The sequence below is a fragment of the Emys orbicularis genome, chromosome 22, assembly GCF_028017835.1.
Source record: "Emys orbicularis isolate rEmyOrb1 chromosome 22, rEmyOrb1.hap1, whole genome shotgun sequence".
Lineage (NCBI taxonomy): Eukaryota > Metazoa > Chordata > Testudines > Emydidae > Emys > Emys orbicularis.
This window is the reverse complement of record NC_088704.1, coordinates 7,368,672-7,389,894: the sequence shown is the minus strand read 5'-3', so window position 1 is coordinate 7,389,894 and position 21,223 is coordinate 7,368,672. Positions and strand designations below refer to the sequence as shown.

Below are 21,223 nucleotides of genomic sequence, written 5' to 3'. Positions count from 1 at the left end.
AGTAGAGAGAGAGAGGCAGTTACCAGGAGAGCTGGGCTAACTCACACCTTGGTTCAGCAAAGCCCGTGCCGATTGTAACCCACTGGTGAGCGTGTGTGGCAGGTTGCCCTCGGGGCTGATCACAGAGGAGGTGACTTGTCACAGCTATAGAGCCTGAACACTGTAGCCCCAGCGGCAGCAGGTCGTGCTGGGTGTCCCAGGTCCAGTCTCTGTTGTGCTGGCCAATGGAGCGGCCACCACACGCTCACAGGTCATCGGCAGGGTTTGAACACAGGACCGTTCGCACCCAATTCTGCCGCTGGGTTCGAAGGAGTGACTTAGCTAGCGGCAGCCGACGGATTGCTTTGCCCGTGTGTCTCAGCAGCACATTCTACGCTGAGCCTGAGCGGAGTCAGCCAAAAGCGCAGCACTAATTCCCATGTCCCTGCAACGCTCTGTTGGAGTCATGGCACAGACCAGCTCTCCTGCGAAACCACTGGCCCCTCCAGGGCCGTCAGCCACGCTGGCAAAGCTACAAAGCACAGGGGTTGCCCCGAAGAACAGGCAAACCATTATTATGTATATTAGCACCCACAGGCCCCGCCACAATCGGGGTCCATGACACTAAGCATGCTGCAGACACACAGTGGCGAGAGCCCATGCCTTAAAGAGTTGACTGTCCGGCCGGAGGGTAGGAAGGGAAACCAGGGGCACAAACAGATGGAGGGAGCTGTCCAAGGTCGCAGCGAGGAATAAAGCCAGGTCTCCTGACTGCCTGTGCGGTGCCCTAGCCATTAGATCAAACTGCCCCAAGGCAAGGAAGGGTCGCTCATAAACACACTCCTCCATTATCATCTGGATTATCATTGCACCTAAGAGCCCCAGTCATGGACCAGCCCCACAATGTGCCAGGCGCTGTACAGACATAGAACAAAAAGCCAGGCCGTTCCCCAAACTGCTGACAATCTAATATGCAGCCAACTCATCGAACCCGTAGAGAACATTTCACAGGGAACTTTGCAAGCAGGGATCCAGATGTGATCGTGAACTAAATACTGGCTACCTATCAGAGACTGTGAAACCTCCCACCGAGGCACTCACTCTAGCCCCAGTATGGGAGCTCATATTGAAGCCCTGTTTTCAAACTGGTTCATCTCCAGCATCCTGTGGGATACAGCCATGTTCTCATGGACAATGAAACCACCTTACCAGTACATCTCCTGGGCATCCTCCACTGATCCAAAGGACCCAGAGGCACTCCGACAGCAATACACTAGCAACTCAAATGTTTATAAGGGTAAATCTAGGAAGGAAAATGTTTTCCAAGAGAACGTGAAAACACCCAGCTCGGCTGGAGTCCAGGTGGAGCTGGGCAAAATGTTTCAAACTTTTTTTTTTTAAATTTTTAGACACAAAAGGGTCTCTCGATTCTTTTGTGAATGAAAAATTGTCATTTCTTTAAAAACATTCAGGCTTTTTGCCACAACAAAAAAAAGGCTGCGGTTTGCATTTTTTCCATAAAAAAAAGTTTCCACTTTTTTAAACAAATTTCATTTTTCCTACTTTTTTCCATCGAAAACACGGCATTTTCCAACGGACTCCAGGTCTCAGCCAGCCTTTGACCTCGAAGAAATTGGCGGCTGTGGAAACAGAGTGGCCTGTAGTTTTGCAAATAAAGGAGGGATATTTGGAGCAAGTTCTTTACTGTAGACAGAGAGCTCCTCAGTTACCTCCTGTTCACATTGGAGCAGCCTTACAAAGGACACTTGTAAATACAAAAAAAGGAGACCGGGTGGGGAGGTAAGTTGAAAAACGTTTGGTGACGCAAGGTTCCCGGTCTCCCCATCACACCATCCTGTGCAGAGCCTGTTGAGTTGAGGTCCTGCAACAGCAGCCGGTACTGACGGAGAGGAGATAGCACACAATCCGCACTTGTGAATTTCAGAGGACGATCCCTTCTCCCTGCAGCCAGGCGCTGTGCACGAGAACACATCAGCCCCGGGGAGCAGGGTGGTGTTCGGGCATGTTTTTAACTGACAGATGACAGATTGAGATCGCAGGGGGCAGACAGAGAAGTGAAGGCCTCCTGTGACAAGAGGCCGGCAAAGCTGTCTATTTGAAGGAGCCGGCAGACGCAGCAATTCACAATACACCTGCACACACACACAGACGCTCATTCTCACTGCTAGACTGTCTCAGGAGCACCGTACCGTGTTCACGTGTCTGAATGTTGCACAGGAGACAATAATTGTGTCGTTGCTGTTATATGCCTCAGAGACAGAGAACAGAGTCCTACGGAGTAGAGCGCATACGTTAGTAATGCCGGAGGAAGACTGCAGTGTTTCAGCCAGGATAGGAGGATTATTATGAATTGTTATTATTTTATTGTGGCAGCCTATAGAAGCTGCAGCCATGCACCTGGCCCCCATTGTGCTAGGAGCTGTACAAAGAACAAAGACCCAGTCCCTGTCCCAAACAGTTTACAGTCTAAGACTTCAGGATCATTCAAAACCACTCAGCAGTGGCCTAACCCTGCTGCCAGTGAGGCTGATGGGAGATTTAACATGGGAGCGGAGGTAGGCCAGCACGGAGCACTTTGGAAAACTGCCCCTTTGCGCACAATATCTTGCAATATTGAGCTGCTCTTTGGGCTCAGTTCATCTCTGGTGTCGGCAAACAATACGACCACTGGAGCCAGCCCTCCCTCAGCAAATTCTCCAGTTAGGCCCCCGGTCTAAATTCTATCACTGTGAGAAGGGGTTATGCGGGACAGCCCAGCCATTATGCTGGGGTGGGGGTGGGAATTATCTCCTCACTTGGGAATACATTTAACTCTCTGCAGGTGAGTCAGAACCAGGATAGTTAACACCTCTGATACCCCTGGTGATACTGTTAGTGCAAGGCAACCTTTTTCAGACTCGGGTACTTAAAAAGTCAGGTAGCTAAATCCATGTATTCACAGCACGCTATGTCCCCACCCCTCCGATTTGTGCTCATAAGCAACAGACAGTAGTTCCTTGGAGCAAAACAGGGATGTTTGAGGCCACGTTAGGGCCCCTGTGCACTGTCACAGTGGTGCAATGGGGCTGTAATCTGGCTGCAATGCCCAGCAGAGAATTCTCCTGCTGGAGGGGAGCTGGGCACAGCAGCTAAATTGCTAGGATCCGGAGTCGGCAGAGGGAGGGGACAGGCACCCTTAGCTACATTCCCCTGGCACAGAATGACCACTGGACTCTCTTGTTCCCACCCTTCTAGCCCCCTGGGGTCAGAGTGCACCGTCACCCACTCCTCCCACCGGCATAGCTCAGCGTGCGGCCGTTCCAGCCAGCCGCAGAACGGAAACGTATTGCCGCATTTCACCCCGCCGGCTCGGTATGAAGCTAGCTGGCAAGGCCTGTGCGTTCTGCCCGGGTTTGTTATCTCGGTGTGCACTGCTCTTTGGCGATCGGGGTCTGTGGTGTGCAGTGCACGCACGCCCCTCTCTCCATCCAAGACATCTGAGTGGGGACTGTCCTGCCATCTCTCAACTTGTGGTTGTCCGAGAAGCTTGGGAAACCTGCTCTCGGCCTCATTCCCACAGGGCACGGCCTTCCTGTTCTTCTCCAGGCTAGAAAGCGACCAGATGCCTAAAGCATTACAGGATCCCCATTTAAACTACCTGCCTTTGCCCTGCCCCACATGAATAAACACTCGAGGAAGCAAGAGGGAAGCAATGACTGCAAATGAGACACACAACGTCTTCTGGAGAGTGAGAAAACCATAGAGAAGGCAGAGGAGAGTGGAAGCCCAGGGGCAAGGGCAAGGGGCACTGTTCTCTTTATTAAGGCACAGGGAGCTGTATTTAACACTTGCATTGCTTTTTATTTACAGGTCAAATACAACAGCAACCCTGGCCCAGTGTTGACTACAGGCTCTGTGCAGGCCACAACCCTGCCTTCAGCCTCCACAGCTTTGCCCGCCCCCGTTCTCCCACACAATGCCAGCGCGAGGGTGGAGGGGCGCGTGGGGGTAGCTAGCATGGTGGGCCCGTGAACCAACCTTTGGTCTGTGGAGGAGGGGTTCCCAATCTCTTAAAACACACTACAACTCCACAGCCGGTCACCACCCCACCATGTTACCCATTAGCAGGCTACACACAGACTATCCTGACAACTGCCGATATTGAGGGCAGCTCATTGAAATAACTGCCTGGGGTGAGGATAGGGATGAGGACCGGAAGAACGGGAGTAGTGCTGCTCAGGATTTAGGAGCCCTGGGACAGTTGAGTTGGGCACCCAGGACTGGGATCCTGTGTGGGGGGCAGGCTGCAGGTTAGGGCTGAGGTGCTTTGGCAGAGTGCGTGTGTAGCAGGGGGGGGGGGGAAGACAATCAGCAGAAGTATGCATGCGAGCCCAGGACTGGAATTGTAATGGGGGCTGCAAGTCAGGAGTGAGGTGCATTGGCAGAGTGGTGGGGGTGCGTAGGACTGGAGTAGAAGGATGCGGTGTAGGTCAGGATTATGGGGCATTGGCAGAGTTCTTAGAGATGCCAGGACTGGACAAGCAAGGCAGCTTTGAGGTATATTGGCAAGTGCCTAGGACCAGAAAGGTCTGAAAGTCAGGCGTGAAATGCATTTATTGGCAGAGCTGCTGGGAAAGAGAAACTTGCGTACCGGGCTGCTCACCTCTTGCCTGATGCTTACCCGAGCAGCCAATCCCTTAATGAGTTACAGTCACACTATTAAACCTTGCATTATTAAAAACCCACTGCAAACTATTTAAATAAGAAAAAGGATAAAAGTTAATGAGGAGACTTTTCAAACACAGAGTGCTCTGAAAGCAAATGTCTAGGGAAAGATTTATCGCCCTTTTCCAGCAGTTAAACACAGGTGGACGACCTAATCCCATCTCATGGGAGTAACTTTATGGGTGAATTTTTGCATTTGTCCAATTCATTTCATAGTCTCCTCGTCCCCATAAAACTTCTGTCTCTTTCTTTAAGGTTTGTGCATCTCTCCGTAAAGGTTCCAGCTAACTAATCAAAAAACCCCGCACACACACAATAAATCTCTGCAAACTCAGGTCAGGTTTGCTGTGAGATCTAGGCAAATGCAGCCTCACGCAACAGATAAAAAGGTACAAGTACGAAGTTGCGACTTTGTGCTATCATAGGGAAACTTATTACTGTTTTACCGTAGCATCCAGAGGCCACAACCAAGAGCGTGGTGCTAGGTGCTGGACTAACAGCCAAGGTCTTCACCACAAGACCATTGTCCCAACTGTAGCGAGATCGACTTTCAAACTCCCGCCTCTGACTGGTCCATACCACCCTCCACCGAGAGAATCTTGCAAATAGCAAGAGGTTCCCTCCCTATATTCACATCCCAAGCCTTTACACTCAACATATTGCAAGAGAATAGGTCAGGAAAAGGAAGCGGTCACGTCCTACCTGCATCCTTTATGATTCTACCAGGACAGAGGAATTGTCTTTCTCTACGCTCCGGTAAGGTCAGTCGAGGACTTGGCCTACTAAATGAGCAATGGAAAGAGGTGGACATGGTCAGTGGCTGCTAACGGGGAGAAGTTACCACTCAAACCACTAGAACTAGATTGTTCCCTGAGCTATCTTAACATCCCAGTCAAAGGGATGAGCCTTTTCCTTCTAAAGCGGAGCTACAAGCTCCATTACCATTCTACTGCACATCTCGCTCGGCAGGTTGCATGAAGGACACCGTCACCCGCAGAAGCCCCCAGGGTCTCATCCTCCAAGCAACGAGGGGACGCTCCTGCTTCCTGACACACTGAGCTTGTCAGTCTGCTGGGCACTCGGGCCAAGCCCCCAAGTAACTGTAAAACAAAGGCTCCAAACCCTTGCAGGAATGCAGCTTGCATAATTCATTGGGCTTTTTCTGGGCTGGAAACACCAGACAGCTGTTTCACACTACGCGTAGCCATTTGAATTGCCCAGCTGGCCAACATCCTCTGTGGGAGGAAGTACAGACTGCCAAAGAGAAGGGGAAGGACGGTCTTGTGGGCTAAGACTCAGGAAACCAGGCTTCAGATCCTGCCTCTATGCTACCACAGGCTCTGAATGACCTTGGGCTGTCACTTTAATCTCTCTGTATGGTAGCTATAAAGCAAGGATAAACCACCCGTCCTTTGTCTGTCTCACTTCCTCAGCAGGGCCGCCCAGAGGATTCAGGGTAGGGTTACCATACGTCCTCTTTTTCCCAGACATGTCCGGCTTTTCGGCACTCAAACCCCCGTCCAGGGGGAATTGCCAAAAAGCCGAACATGTCCGGGAAAATGGCGGCTCTGCTCCTCCCCTGACTCTTCGGCTCTGTTTAAGAGCCGGGCTGCCCGAGCGCTACTGGCTTCGGGCAGCCCCCGTGCCTCCGGACCCTGCGCCGCCGGAGCCCGGGAGGGGAAGTGCCCAGCTGGGGGCGCAGGGTGGAGGCAAGGGGGCTGCCCGAAGCCCAAGCGCTACCGGCTTCACCGTTTGCCGGGCAGCCTCCAGACCCTGCGCCCCCGGCTGGGCGCTTCCCCTCCCGGGCTCCAGCTGCGCTGGGCAAGCGCTGGCCGGGGGCGCAGGGTCTGGGGGCTGCCCAGCAAACCGTGAAGCCAGTAGCGCTCGGGCAGTCCTTTCCCCGTGGCTGGGAGTGGGAGGGAGAAGGGGGCCGAGTTAGGGCGGGGAAGGGGCGGGGCTGGGGGTGGGGAAATGGGCGGGGCCAGGGCCCGTGGAGGGTCCTCTTTTTTTATTTTTTAAATATGGTAACCCTAATTCAGGGGGCCTGGGGCAAAGCAATTTCAGAGGCCCCTTCCATAAAAAAAAGTTGCAATACTATATTCTCATGGGGGCCCCTGCGGGGCCTGGGGCAAATTGCCCCACTTTCCCCACCCCGGGCGGCCCTGTTCCTCAGACTGTCAGCTTCTCTTACTATGTATTACAACGAGCAGCTACGTTCTCACCCCTTTCCGCAAGCCACGAAATTGGCCCATGTCCAGTGCTACATCTGGGGGTGCACAGGACGCGGAGCGATGTGGGTAGAGTAGAAAATCCATAGCTATTAGCGGCTTTCTGTGCCCCGACCGGCTCAGCCACAGGCCACCCTGAATGCAGCTGGCTGGTTTTCAGGAAACTCTCCTCCAAATCAATCAGCCGCAATTAGTTAAATTCTCCCTTGAGCAGCTGAGCACACCTGGGCTACTAGAGAGACTCGGCCTAACGCCGAACTTGGGCACTTGTGAGCCTGCCACCTCTCTGTGCGAGCAGGCACTCGACCAAACAGGCCGGCTGAATACAGCAACCCTCACTCACCTAATCGCCCCAACCCCTCATGCTTTTCAGCTTGACCTATGGTCTCCAACCAACAAAACCAGGGGTCAGGACTGGAATAATTCAAAATATATATATATATTTTTAAAGCAGATACTGACTTCAGTACCTGACTTTGTAAAATCGACACATTACTGCAAGAATGGAGCCAGCATGGGCACCACAGCAGTGCCAAACCTGCTTGACTGTGTGTCATGGGCCCTATACTGTGGAGATTCTCCTGCAGCTCAAGCAGCAGGGACTTGTGCTTTTGTAGCAGGAAGACCGGAGTTCTGGTCTCCATGGTCACCTTGAAATTTTAAGTGGCATTCAGCGTGTTCTAATATTTTGTTCCTCATGCCTTCCTCTTTTTCAAGTGCCAGGGATAGGAAAGCTTTGCTTCAAAAAACAATCACCCTGGCGAGGTCAACGAGGTTGGTTGGTCAATAGACACTAAGTAGGAAGAGCTGGTGCAAGTGACCCAAAAGGGAACATGAACCCAGTCGCTTCCTCCTTTTTAGCACGACGGTCGCTAGCCACAAAGCAAGACAGAGACACTCTCCAACTCAGCGACGTCAATAGAAAGGCTCCCAGCGGGCGTCGGATCAAATTCAGGACCCTGTAATGCTATTCTTGGCCCTGCCCTGCACTCACTGCAACCTGAGTTGATCTTTGCCTGAGTTCTCCACACGTTCAAGCCAGGATAGCACTCACCTGGATGATTTAGTTGGGGATTGGTCCTGCTTTGAGCAGGGGGTCGGACTAGATGATCTCCTGAGGTCCCTTCCACCCCTCATATTCTAGGATTCACCTAGCTCTCAGGGGGCAGCGAGGCCTAGCCGTGCCTATTCATAAGATGCTTGGACCTCCTTGTATGGTAGAAGGCAGCACCCAAGGCCAGGTTGTACACATGACAAAGGCAAACACAGCTGCAGAAGAACGCACCAAAATCAGGTACGTTCCAAGTGTGAAGCCAGTTGCTAGAGGATCATTCAAGAGATAGATCCAATGGCAGCGAGGGCTGGAGCGTCCAGATAAGCCGATTCCCAAGGGCCACTGCAGAGAACCCTGGAACCCCACAGCATGATGGTGCAGGGCCTGTCCTGCCTGACCCCGCCCACACTTCGCGCTTGGCTTTCACCTTCGCTGGCTGTGGGAATGCATTTCCCCAAGTCACCACTCCGAAGAAGCTGGTCCTTTCCATGGAAACCCTTGTTCAGATGACATTTGGGAAAGACATTATGCTAGATAACAGCTGTTCAGAGAGGGCCTGTTTAGAGGATGGGCTCCTTTACTGTGTCCCCCGTTGTTGCACACCAGAGGTTAATTTTCCTTTAAAGCCAGCCTGGCTGAGCATCTGAGGAAAGACATGCACAGATCTGCTGCTCTAACTGCTAAGTTTAAGTTGTGTAAGTCTGACGCTTTGGCTAAAAATACCTCCATGGATTTTAATTTTACACTGTTCGCTTTGATCGGACCAGAGGAGACAGCTCCTGGCTCCCAGCTCCCTATGTATTCAGGAGCCATCATTAACAGCTTACATGGAGCTGGCTGGCAGTTAAGTAGCTTGGCTTCAGACTAGAGCTGAGTTTGTTTTATTTCCAAGAGCAGGAATTGTTGCTGCAGACTTAACAGAGGGATTTGCTACAAATGCCAGTTAATTCCATTTCCACCTCCTAGACAGGTGGAGCTAACGAAGGACTAGGAGGGGGTTGAGAGACACGGAGTAGGGCAGCTTCTGGAAAGGTTTGCTTGTGTAGCCAGAACCAGATTATCTTGGGCAGGCAGGGCCAACTCCCATTGGGGTGGTAGACATGGCTGCAGAGTAATTCAGCCCTACAACCTCAGCTGCTAGGAGTTTTCATCCCCCCTCCATCTTTTAGCCTTCTGCTCTTGCTTTCAGATAGCCACCCGAGAGCCTGGTAGGAGTGTGGCACTGGCAAAATGTTAAAACTAGCCCAGCCCAACTCATAGCCTGGATGGGGCATCTGTTTGCCTGCTGTGTATACATACACCCACCCACCCCCAAGCAGTTGTCCCAGGAACAATGGCTGCTTTGACCAAAATGTTGACCTCCAGTGCCCAGGGGTCAGATAGTAGAAGCCCCTCCACTTCCCCCCTTTAAAAAACTTCAGCATGTTTTATAAATGCTTTTTCCTAGTCGCACACTACGCAGAGCATCTGTACTAGCCCACCTTTCTGAGCTGCTGCCATGGCAAACAGTGCTGCCCTTACTCCAATGATCTCAAACTTTTTTGCCTTAGCCAGAACAGAGACTTTGGACATGTATCCCACTGCATTCCCTGTGGAAGCAATGTTGTTCTTTGCTAGAAACAATTCAAGGACACAGGAGTAAATTAGACAATACTTTTACCCTTACCCTGCCCCAATGCAGAAGGCAGGCTAGTGGAGGTGGTGGGAGAAGAGGTGGCTTCCCTTTGACTGGCCTCTAAAGGGACCAGCTTCCCTCTCTAGTCTCACAGGAGTGGAAAGCTTTAGTTTTGAAGCCTTGCCCACTCAAATTTCAGAGTCCCTGCTATGTGCAGAGACCCAGACCACTTCCGACACCGTGTTGAGTTCTGGTCTCCCCCCCACAAGTGTTCTGGTGTCCAGTCAGACATAGTAAGGTGTTCAATACTTTCTAGGAAGACTCAATCTCTTAGAGACTAGGGTCCTTTCAATCTCCTCCAGTTGGGCACCCAGAAAAGACCCTGCTTTCATAGTTTCTGGCCATCAAGCTTCAGCCAGCTCTTCCTGAGGTGGTTTCTTGGCCATCTGTTCACACTCTGCTGGCATTCCGGGCTGCAAGACAGTGGTGTGAAGTGGACAGCAGCGTGACGCGGACAGCAGCCTTGAACATTTTTTTTTTAAAAATAAAAAGGAAAGTTACTCAGCAAGTCAAGTGCTAGAGATGTATGTGTTCCAAGGTGAGGCAATTTAAACGCCAAGCTTGTTCTTAATTATGTGCCACATTTTGTTCTATGATTAGATGTAAAGGCTAGATGTTGCCTGGAGGAGTAGTGTAAACACACACCACCAACACAAACCCACACACAATGTCCTGGTCACATTCTCCCCACTCCAAGCTAAAGAAACCCTCATACCAACTAAGATATTCACCCAGCATTTGAAGTCCTGCAGGGGTGAGCAATGCCTATTAATTCCAGTGCCCAAAGGGCTGAGCAATTTCAGCCATCAGGTGGAGGTTAGTTTATGCAGCTGAACATGGTTTGGGGGCAGAGCTGTTATGCAGGGCACCCCCTGCACCAGGCACTGAATGAAGGACCCTCTGAACCTCCCTGCATGAGCCTCTGCTAGAGCCAGCGCAGCACGTGGCCGAGCAGGTCCAACCACTGGGTTATCTAGTCCCCAGAGGTGGTCAGTCATACCAAGTCAGAATGGCTTCCAGGAGTTTAGCACCAAAGTACCTCTAGTAATCTGCCCCCCACCCAAGATGCAGAAGGCTATCTGGGGTGCTTTTCATTGGAGCTCTCTAGGAGTTAGACATCTTTGAAAAAATCCCATGAGGCACCTCTGTTTTAAGGCATCCAACGAGTCCTTAAAAAAAAAGCCACCATCCCCCCGACCCTTGTAATTACACCCCTACAGGGTGCTCTGAAGCTGCCCATGTGCCTCAAGAGCTATTTCAATTGAGGAATGGGGCAGATTAGGAACCTAAAGATTGAAGTGGGACACCAACGAACAGCCCAGCCTTCAGGCAGAGTTTTGAAAGTGGGTAGCTTGAGTTAGTTTTAATCCAGATTTCAGTGCTTAAGGCCAGGTCTACACACTTACTTGGGTATGACGACTACATTGCTCAGGTGGTGTGAAGACTCCACACCCAAGCGACAGTGCTAAGATTGGCATAACTGTCTACATAGGGGGTTGTTGGCACGAGAGAGTTTCTCCTGCCACCCTAGCTACGGCCTCTCATGGCGGTGGAGTTGAGCTGATGGGAGAGCTCTTTCCGGTCATCTTAGAGCATCTTCACCAGAAGCACTACAGTGGCAGAAGCACCAGTGCCGATGCAAGTTTGTAGTGTAGACCTGCCCTTCGTGTCGGTTTTCCAGAAATGTAGAGCATGCAATGGCTCCCATTGCAGCCAGTCACTGTAGGCTCAGCACCTCTGAAAAAACCCAGCTGCTGTTTAATCATGTAGCTTGGACTCTCTTAAGTCTCAGGTCACTGACTGTTCCAACACCAGAGGAAGCTGATGTTTCCTTTAATCAGGCGGAGTTGTCAGGACAAGCAGCCCCCAGTAGTCTGCTACTGCATACCCAGATCTGCCCCCAATGACTCGTTGCAATGTCAGATAAGTCATTTAGTCCTGCCCGCCTCCCTGCCAGGAGGCTAGAAAAGAAGTATGTATCCCTGTTAAAGGGGTAACATTTGATCCTTGACCAAAAGGCGTTGTCTTTCTGAAAGCAGAGACCTCTCGAGTTTGGTCCAAATCCCTTCCCATCCGTTTCCCAAAGAACTTCAGTCAGTTTTGCAAAGCACTTCATATTTAATTTTTAAATTTCCCCTTATCACAAGACTATCACTGCATGTTACAATTCTCCACTTTGGGAAGATTTAAGAGTCTGTATGGTCATTAAGGCAATGTACAGAGATTTTCTTCAGATTAGTATGAATACAGCAGCTTGCACACGTAGCCTGGAGTAGCCTTTAGCCCCATGGCTATTTGGTGGTACAGTTGGGTGGGGAAAAAAGCAAACAGGCCCCTTAATTCCTGCTGTTACAACAGGAAGACAAGTGGCAATTAACATTTGCACTTGCCAGCCCCTGAAGAGGAGTTATGGAATAATTACTCACTCTTTAGCTGTGTGACCTTGAATACATCTTGCACCAATCTCATCTCTAGCCCTGAGAATCTGACAGAACAACAAGGAAGAGGGAAGAGAGTGCTGTTAGTCAGCAACAGACCCATAGCCTCACATTAACGTGGTTTTACCTCTTAACCTTATGATGAGTCACTAGTGAGGGGTTTAGCACATTTTTACAAGGTGATCACTGCATTAAGTTATATGCAATGGGACTGGTTTGCTTTAGACCTATCCAAACTAATCTTAAATAGGATATGTTAAGCACACAGACAGCCCTTGGAAGAGCTAGGAACAGCTTTGGAAGGAATATTGCCATAAAAGGAACACAGTCCATTGCCCAGCCACATTTGACACTTCCATTTTGCTACAGGATTCAGAAGCATTTCCTGTGAACAATGGATGGACCAGCCTCGTCGTATTCCTGCTTGCTGATCCACATCTGCTGGAAGGTGGAGAGAGAAGCCAGAATGGAGCCGCCAATCCAGACTGAGAATTTGCGCTCCACTGGGGCAATGATCTTGATCTTCATGGTGCTGGGGGCCAGGGCAGCGATTTCCTTCTGCATGCGGTCAGCGATGCCGCCATACATGGTGCTGCCGCCGGACAGCACCGTGTTGGCGTAGAGGTCCTTTCGGATATCGATGTCACACTTCATGACCGAGTTGAAGGTGCTCTCGTGAATGCCGCAGGACTCCATGCCCAGGAAGGAGGGCTGGAAGAGGGCCTCTGGGCACCTGAACCGCTCATTCCCAATGGTGATCACCTGCCCGTCAGGGAGCTCGTAACTTTTCTCCAAAGAGGCAGATGTAGCAGCTGTGGCCATCTCTTGCTCAAACTCCAAGGCAACGTAGCACAGCTTCTCCTTGATATCACGCACGATCTCCCTCTCGGCCGTGGTGGTGAAGCTGTAGCCCCGCTCAGTCAGGATCTTCATGAGGTAGTCGGTCAGGTCACGCCCGGCCAAGTCCAAGCGCAGGATGGCATGAGGCAGTGCGTAGCCTTCGTAGATGGGCACGGCGTGGGTCACCCCATCACCAGAGTCCATCACAATGCCAGTGGTACGTCCAGAGGCATACAAGGCCAGTACAGCCTGGATGGCCACATACATGGTAGGGCAGTTGAAGGTCTCAAACATGATCTAGGAGAGAGGAGACATTTTTACCGTACTGCAAGGATCAGCTGTCCATGCCTGCAACCAAATGCTGATTCCTGAATCTGTAGCTAACCAGGGCTAGACCCAGACAACACCATGATTAGACTATTCTGGGCTCAAGCATCAAAACCCAGGTCTTCCCCTGTGAGCTAGAGGGACTTCTGCTGTGAACAGTATGCAGGTGTAATCTTGTAGCAGCACAAGAGACACCACACAGGCAGCCAGATACTATGCTGATGGGCAACTAGAGCAGCTCAAAGACACCTTTGGCATGAAAGTTTGTCCAGAAGACTCAACTCTGTATGTTAAATTTTAGCTCCCCTCCACTTCACCGGTCCTCTTCTCCCCTCCCCTGTCCTTTTAGAAATTCAACTGGTAGAGGAAAAAAAGTGACAATTTCTGAAGTTGTGTGTTTCACTAGAGATAAGCTCTTGCAGGGTTCAAACAGACCTGAGATGTTCGACATGTCTCATGAAGCAATAAAGAGTCCAGTGGCACCTTATAGACTAACAGATGTCTAGGAGCATAAGCTTTCATGGGTGAATACCACGAAAGCTTATGCTCCAATAAGTCTGTTAGTCTATAAGGTGCCACTGGACTCTTGCTTTTTACAGATCCAGACTAACATGGCTACCCCTCTGATACAGGTCTCATGAAGTGCTGTTTGACTGGTTCCCTGGGAGACCTTAAAACCTGAATACTCAGCATCAGACAAAAATTGAGACAGCCAAGAGACTTAGAAGCAGAAGTTGTCGCAGGGCTGCCATAAAACATCAGGGAAGCAAGGGGTAGAGCACCAAGACAATACTCATTTAATTCAGCTGTATGATATGCACAGCAGATACACATAGTTGCAATACTGCACCTGGGTCATCTTCTCTCTGTTGGCCTTGGGGTTCAGGGGAGCTTCTGTCAGGAGGACAGGGTGCTCCTCTGGGGCAACACGGAGCTCGTTGTAGAAGGTGTGGTGCCACACTTTCTCCATGTCATCCCAGTTGGTGACAATGCCATGTTCAATAGGGTACTTCAGGGTCAGGATGCCTCTCTTGCTCTGGGCCTCATCACCAACATAACTGTCCTTCTGCCCCATCCCAACCATGACCCCTTGGTGCCTTGGGCGTCCGACAATGGATGGGAACACTGCACGAGGGGCGTCATCTCCAGCAAAGCCAGCTTTGCACATCCCAGAGCCATTATCAATGATGAGAGCAGCAATTTGTTCTTCGGCCATTTTGGTTTGTCTGAATAAGGAGATGGAGAAAGACCAAGCTTTTAGGTAAAAGGCAAGTCAACTTCTCCTGCTGAGGGAGCTTCTCAGGACATTGGAAGCTAGTAGTTGGTTTAAATATATGCATATCCTACAGAGATACTTGGATAATGATTGACTATAGGTGTGATTGTATCTCATGAGGCACTTAAGGGTCCCAATCTAGAAAAAACAGACTAAGGGGAGACTTCAGAAGCTGGGACTGGGAGTTTTTGGAAAGGACGTCATACCTGCCAGTGTTTGAGGACTGCTAAACACCTAAGCTCTTTCCAAGGCCTCTTTGGCCAGCTACAGGAGTAGTGACAAGCAAGATATGGAGGAGAAGTGCCACTCCTCACCCTCCCTTCTTAAGGAAGGGCCTGTTGAATTAAAAGCCAAGTGTGAGTTAAACTATTCTCCCCTCCAGCTAGACTGGGCAGGTTGAGTCCATTCAGGACTGAATTATTTCTGGGGGGGTGCGTGGGGGGGGGAGGGGAGGGTGTCTTGTAATTCATGCAGTTCAAAACTGAGTATCTTGGGTTTTTAGCTTTGGAAGCTACCAATGTGGTGGGGACCATGTGTTGGCTTAGCCCTGGCCTTCCAACAGCTGGCCAGTTGGCAAGGAATGATCTGGCAAGAGCCACGTTTGGTTTTCTAGAGCTCAGCACAGACACTCATTTTGGGGTGGGGGGAGGGGAAGTGAAGTTTCTACTTTGGAGCCCAGATTTCATAAGGAAAGAGCCCCCCACGGTGTGTGGCGCTCTTAGAAAGTCAGGCCCATGTGGTGACAAACTACATAGTCTGCAGCATGAGGTGCCAACATCCCATTTTGGCCCTAGTGCGACAAATGGGCTTTGCCAGCAAGAGGAGAGCAGGACGCATTGCCCTGCAATGAGAAGCCAAGTACGGTTCAACCTACAAATCCTTCATTTTTCTAGAAAGGAGGAGAGGTAGCTACCGTGGAAAGCTAAATCGAGCCATACACAGTCAGAATCCAACAGCATCGGAAGTGTTTACTTTCTCAGCTCTACACCGACGATCAGGTCAATAGGCCAAGTACACAAGCCAGAGAAAACTTGCTTAGTTTTCAGTCAAACAACCAGGTGGCTTTCTATCACCAGCTTTTTCATGCAGAAGGCTTTAGTTATATCCTGACCTTAAAAAGGTCTCCCTCCACCCAAGCCTACTCCTTAGTTTGCTGTAATGAACGGATTTCTATTCTAGCCTTTTGTCTGAATTATTCTTCCTAACCATCTGTCCCAAAGCTGTCTCATGGTAGGTGACCAAACTGAGCTGCAATAGCATTAGTTAGGAAGGGTGGGAAATGGGGTGGTCTTGGTGCAAGACCCATGGATTCTGGAGATGGTGCCTTGGGCCTTTGAGGGCCATTCTATGTAGGGTTCTGGATGTGAGAGCAAGTTTCTCACCCTCTCCACAAACAAGTGTGCGATGATGTATTGCAGGTCTTTCCTCCAACCCTAACACATTATGGTGGGGACATCAATAAGCAGACTAGTCTTGGTCAGCCTGGAGTCCTGTAAATTCACTGATTTTCCCCAGTATGGGGAGGTGGAGGGGGACAGCCTTCTCCCCAGTACACACCTCCTGAGAATTGTGTAAAGGAGACAAACATGTGAACACTTATCCAGAACTCCTCCCTCTAATGAGCTTTGAAAGACTAGCTTACTTCCTGGAGGTAGCTGGGCTGAAGTACTACAAGGCAAGGCATCAAATGAGTTACCTAGCTTCCTGCCAATGGACTACATCATGCTGTTGATGCTAGACAATATAAAACTACTCCTACAGGAAGTCCTTGAAGCTATACACCTTTGCTTTTAGTTACTTAGTTCACAAGATTTCAGCCAAGTTTATGCTGAATTTACTGCCTTGTCCAGTTTATAGTACACCAACTGGGTTATTGCACTGCAAACAAGCTGCAGATTTGTTCTTCCTGCTTCAGAGATCTTAGAGTTACCCAGTTCACGCCTTAAGGAATAGGCCGAATACCGAGTTAGCGATTTAACGCCAAATTCATTCTTGACCCAGAGACAGACAGTTTTCAAGTCACAAGACCTATTGAAAGAACAGTCCTTGTTGTGTAGCCCGCCATTCTGCAGTGCTGGAATCCCAGCATCTAAGTTTCCCCATTAAACCAGATGTGGTTGATGCCAGATTAACAAACCAGAAGGAGAATGTGGTAATGTTTAGGTTCTTTGTAGCAGAAGTTGCCCAATGATCTGAGATGGTCTCTTGACTCTGCCAAGGCAACCATGAAAGCTTTGCTATCCAGTATCTTCTACAGGCAAAGCCTTCAGAAGATCTTGGCATCTCCACCTGTCTCCATCTGCTGATTGGTTGTTCCATTCACACAAGCTAAATGTTTGGAAGTATGAAGTTTATCAAATACCAAAATAATAAAAAGGTACATCTTCCATGCACTTGGATGTCAAATGCACTGGCTTTTCTTGATAACCTACTGAAGAGTATAGCTGGAGATGGCAGAGTGTGAACCAAGCAGGCTGCATTTGAGAGAGTAACTGAATATGCAACTCTAGCTGTGTTAGTTTCCAGTCTGATACTGTGGTTGTGTAGTTATCTAATAGATGCCATGTGCTCTCTCATTATGTCCTTAAGTACGTTGTAGGTAAAATGCATACATGTTTTTATTGGGGTTAGTGTGCAGTGTACTTTTTGGCCAGCATATGCGTCATCATCAGCATTTGCTTAAGGGGGTTATGGTAATACACTGGATGCTCCAGCTATAGCGTAGCAGTCAAGGCTACTGGCAGAAGTGTGCTATGAATGGCATTGTGATCATGGGTGCTGATGCTTGTACATAGGAGCAACCTGCATGGAAGAGATTTACTAGGTGGGACTTCTCAGGAAGATTGTGTGCTGGAGTCACAAGCAGGTTTGGTGATCTGCTGAGGTGCTTGCTTAAGGCTGCTAGGTTAGGCACTTGCCCAAGAGCAAAGCCTGCACCAGGGCAAGATCAGTAATCTGGGATCAATAGATGGGGCAGCTACTGGTCAGGCCAGGAGCACAATCAGCAAGGAAGGAGGTGAGGAAGCTTTCACCAATTCCTACTCAGCCTGACCCTAGCTAGAACCAAAGAGCTGCCTGTCCATGGAGCAGTTAATAGATCCCTCTTCCACATGGCAGGTGCATATTTTATACCATGGCTCTGCCAGGAGCAGATGGACTGAAATTGGGGAGCATGAATCCTATGTAGGATCTGACATGCTATTGCGAGCTTCCTAATGAACATCTGGGTTTGTTGTGTGTTGGGAAAGGGAAGTGTCAGGGAGGGGGATGTGCAGGGGAGACCAGGCCAATAACAGGGACCAACAAAAAATTTGCTGGAAGCAAGGGAGGGAGTAATTAAAGCTCTACCTAACCTCACTGTACCTTGGAGGTATTTTAACATTACTCTCCCTGGCAGCAGGGGATTGATTGATCGCCCCTTGGCATGCCGAAGTCCTGATTAATGTAAAGCTAACCAGTCCCTCCAAACTCTGGGGAATTAATCACTTAAATGTGGAAATTACTCACTAAACCATTCATACATGCAATAAACCAAGCCATTAAAAATTAATCGCTTGACATCCCTGCCATGTAAACATAGCTAATAAGATTCTGATGGAGGGGATGGTTGGGGGGGGGGGGGGGGGAAGACTGCCAGCTGTCCAGACTGAGCCAGGAACACAGACAAGGCTACTGAAGAAAGCAGAGTCCAGGCAAAAGCCAACTAGGTGTCTGGGGGCAGATCTTCAGTCCTCATTTGGACATTTTTGCAGACTCTGGGGCCATGTGCTCTCCTTTGGAAGGAGTTGTCAGGAGGGCCCAAGAAGGCATATGCCATAACAAATGCCAAAATCTGCAAACAGATCTCCACTGCTATTGTGATCAATAGCCCCCCCTACCCCCCCAAACATATTTGTCACAATCCATGGGTCCTACACATGCCTCATCCAGTACACTACATGTCCCAACAACTGGGTCGGTGGAGCCAGGCAGACACGATGCTCCCAGATGAGCTCACCCAGAAGGGTGACAAGACAAAAAACCACCCTGTCACCCATGGGCAAACACTTCTCACAAAACAATCACTGGGTCTGTCAGGTCAAAGGAGGGCAGCACAATGCCTTCAAGGGACTAATGTAGAGATCTTAAATTTATAACTGCTACATGTCAAAAGAGTCATGGACTCAAGACCCTGGATTATTGCCTATTACAATCTGTAACCCTCCTTCTGCCTATGACTGCAAAGGTGTTAACTGCCCACTTCACCTTGAATGGCCTCTTGCAATGTGTTCACTCCTTTGGCATAATCTATTCCACCTTGTATTAGCTTTGATGCAGAGTAGCTTTCCCAGACTTGATGGGCTCTATGCAAGTTCAAATGCTTGTCTCACTGATGGAAGTTGGTCCAATAAGAGATTAATTCAGTCACCTTGTCTCAGATGAAAAAGGTGACTGAAGTTGTGTTTAATTAGCAAAGTGGGGCAGGGAAAGCCAGCCTAGAGATATTTGAACAAGGCTGTGAAGATAAGCCCATCTCCTTCTGCAGTGCAGTTGTGAATTTGTGATTGCTTTGGAAGATGGGCTGCATGACACTGAAAGATTAAATAAAATATTTAATAGTCTATGGTGCCTGTAGATCTATATTCCAAGGACCAGTAGTTGCAGGGAGAAATTGGGGTTTGCAGGTTGATTACTTACCCATTCTCTAGTGAGCCCTGGTTTTGTTGGCAGAAAGCCTCACCTCGTGAAGTAGAGATGTGCAAATTTTGACCAAGCTATTTGGCAAAATGCAGATTTGGCAAGAGCCAAAATTAATAGTTCTGCCAAATTGTTTTAAATCTGAACATTCAAGCTGTTTTGATTTTTTGAAGTGACTGGAGTTTTTTTTATTTTTGGTTTAACTTGAAGAAGTGCTTGAAATCAAGACAAGAGATTTTGATTCAAAAACAAGGAAGTGATTTTTGGGTAACTGCCAGGGAGCTGAAAAATTTGGTATTCACACAGCTGTCCTCATGAGACTTTCATCCTGCCAGATCAGTCAGTCTGGGGAGACTGTTTGGAATACAGGGAACAGCAGATAGGAGGGTGCCTTCCCATACAGCTTTTTCCTAGTGTTTTGCACACACTAGAATTTGCAATATCAAAGTTAAAGATAAACCTAAAAACTCCATGCCTGGTTGTGATAGCAACAGAAAACTAACACAGCCAATTATCTGAAATAGAGTATTCTAGTCATGGCCAACTTTGCTTTCTGGTCAAGTGTTCTGACAGGTCTGGCTGGAACTTGGAAATTCTATTTCCTGGGAAGTTTCATCAAGAGATTGCGGAAAACAGACGTGTTTGTCATACAGGTCTTTGCTAGAAGTTCACTGGGTCTACATTTTGATCACCGCAATGCAATAGCCACTGATCTCCTTGGGAGTTTCCATGGAGCCTTGAGGCTACATCTCCTCAATGAGCCTTAAGGGGCTGGATTCAGGCAAGTGGAGCCCATCCTCAGAAAAAGGGCATCCAAACCTTTACACCAAGGCCTGTACACAGACTTCTAGTTGTGAAGCAGGGTGAGAGCCTCATCTCAAAGCGGAAATGCTAAAAACAGTCCTGGCTACATGGACATTTGCCAAGTCAAAATGCAGCTAGATGCTAGGTCACTTCCTCCTGAAAGGATTCTAGTGCGGTCAATTTCTGGCATCATGGTCAGCGACCAAGAAGCTTGTATTACCTGGAATTTCTCCCTCAACCCATGAGACCAAGACTGACCAAAGGATGGCAGTGTGCTTTTTGGCACAGCAGTTAAGCACCAGCTACCACTACCAAGAGAGAGTAAGTGTCAGCTGCTGCTATGGTATATGTGCAGGGACAGGAAGCAAGACCCCAGCAGACACTCCAGGCTAGAGGCTTGCAGAGCATGAGAAAGGAGGATGACAAAGGTTAAATGGAGGGAGAGCAGTGCATCCATCTGCCCCTGTTCACAAGTGTTCCAGCTGTGCAAGCAATAAGATCAACTCCACTGAACTGGCTTCAGTTCCAATGTGAAGAAAGGGCTTTTTAAAATCCCTTTCCTCCCGTGATGCATCTGACACTAATCAGGGATCCAGCCCTGTGGGAATCAACAATGATTAATGATGTTAAATATAGCAGGAGATTGCCAGAGTAAAATTAGGCACCATGCATAAAACATCACAGCTCCTCGTTAGATAGTCAAATTAGACTCTAATAGTTTGATGTTCATCTATTCACACCGGCCCTGTAATTACAGATGGACTGGCTAACCCATTCCCTGTCGATGTATATAGCTTTGATGCCTGTGCCCAGAGATGAAATCTTCCAGTCTTCAGTCTTAATTGGAACATGGCCCTCAATTTATTAGAGTTATTGCTATTAATGCAGTGTAGAACTTCAGTCAAGTTCTTAACAGTTTTACTCTACAAGCTGATCAGGAGGCCTGAAAGATACATGAGCCTAGAGGAGCACCATGTAAGTGGAGGCTAGTGTCATTAGACTGATTCTGTACTTTGTCTTGGATGCCACCACTGCCTGCTGGAGGACATCACTAGAATCACATGGGTGTTAGTGTCTCAACAGGGCTACGGCAATCTCCTTGGTAGCAAATAGGAGCCTTTTGGAGACTGCTTTGAAGTGGGTGACTTAGTCTGGAGTCACTTCACAATATACAGCCAAGCACTGAGTCACAGGGAGCCC

The 21,223-nt window shown here is 49.1% G+C and overlaps 1 protein-coding gene across 5 annotated transcripts; it reads right to left on the bottom strand.

Annotated features, from left to right (window-relative positions):
* Positions 1–12,471: 12,471 nt before the first annotated feature.
* Positions 12,472–14,482, bottom strand: ACTL8 (actin like 8). Of its 5 annotated transcripts, none has more exons than XM_065421270.1 (3): positions 14,228–14,482; positions 14,117–14,140; positions 12,472–13,236 (listed from the first exon to the last, which is right to left on the bottom strand). In XM_065421270.1, the coding sequence occupies exons 1-3, from the start codon at positions 14,480–14,482 to the stop codon at positions 12,472–12,474; spliced, it is 1,044 nt and encodes a 347-aa protein (XP_065277342.1). The 5 variants fall into 5 exon arrangements, with proteins under 5 accessions (XP_065277342.1, XP_065277343.1, XP_065277345.1 ...); XM_065421271.1 differs by having other exon boundaries at positions 14,117–14,230; positions 14,354–14,482; XM_065421273.1 differs by having other exon boundaries at positions 12,472–12,810; positions 12,976–13,236; positions 14,117–14,470.
* Between the last annotated feature and the right edge of the window lie 6,741 nt (positions 14,483–21,223).

Coding starts and splice junctions, on each gene's coding strand:
- ACTL8 (XM_065421269.1), bottom strand. CDS start 14,482: ATGGCCGAAGAACAAATTGCTGCTCTCATCATTGATAATGGCTCTGGG. Junction 13,237..14,116: donor ACAGAGAGAAGATGACCCAG/GTGCAGTATTGC, acceptor CCTCTCTCCTAG/ATCATGTTTGAGACCTTCAA.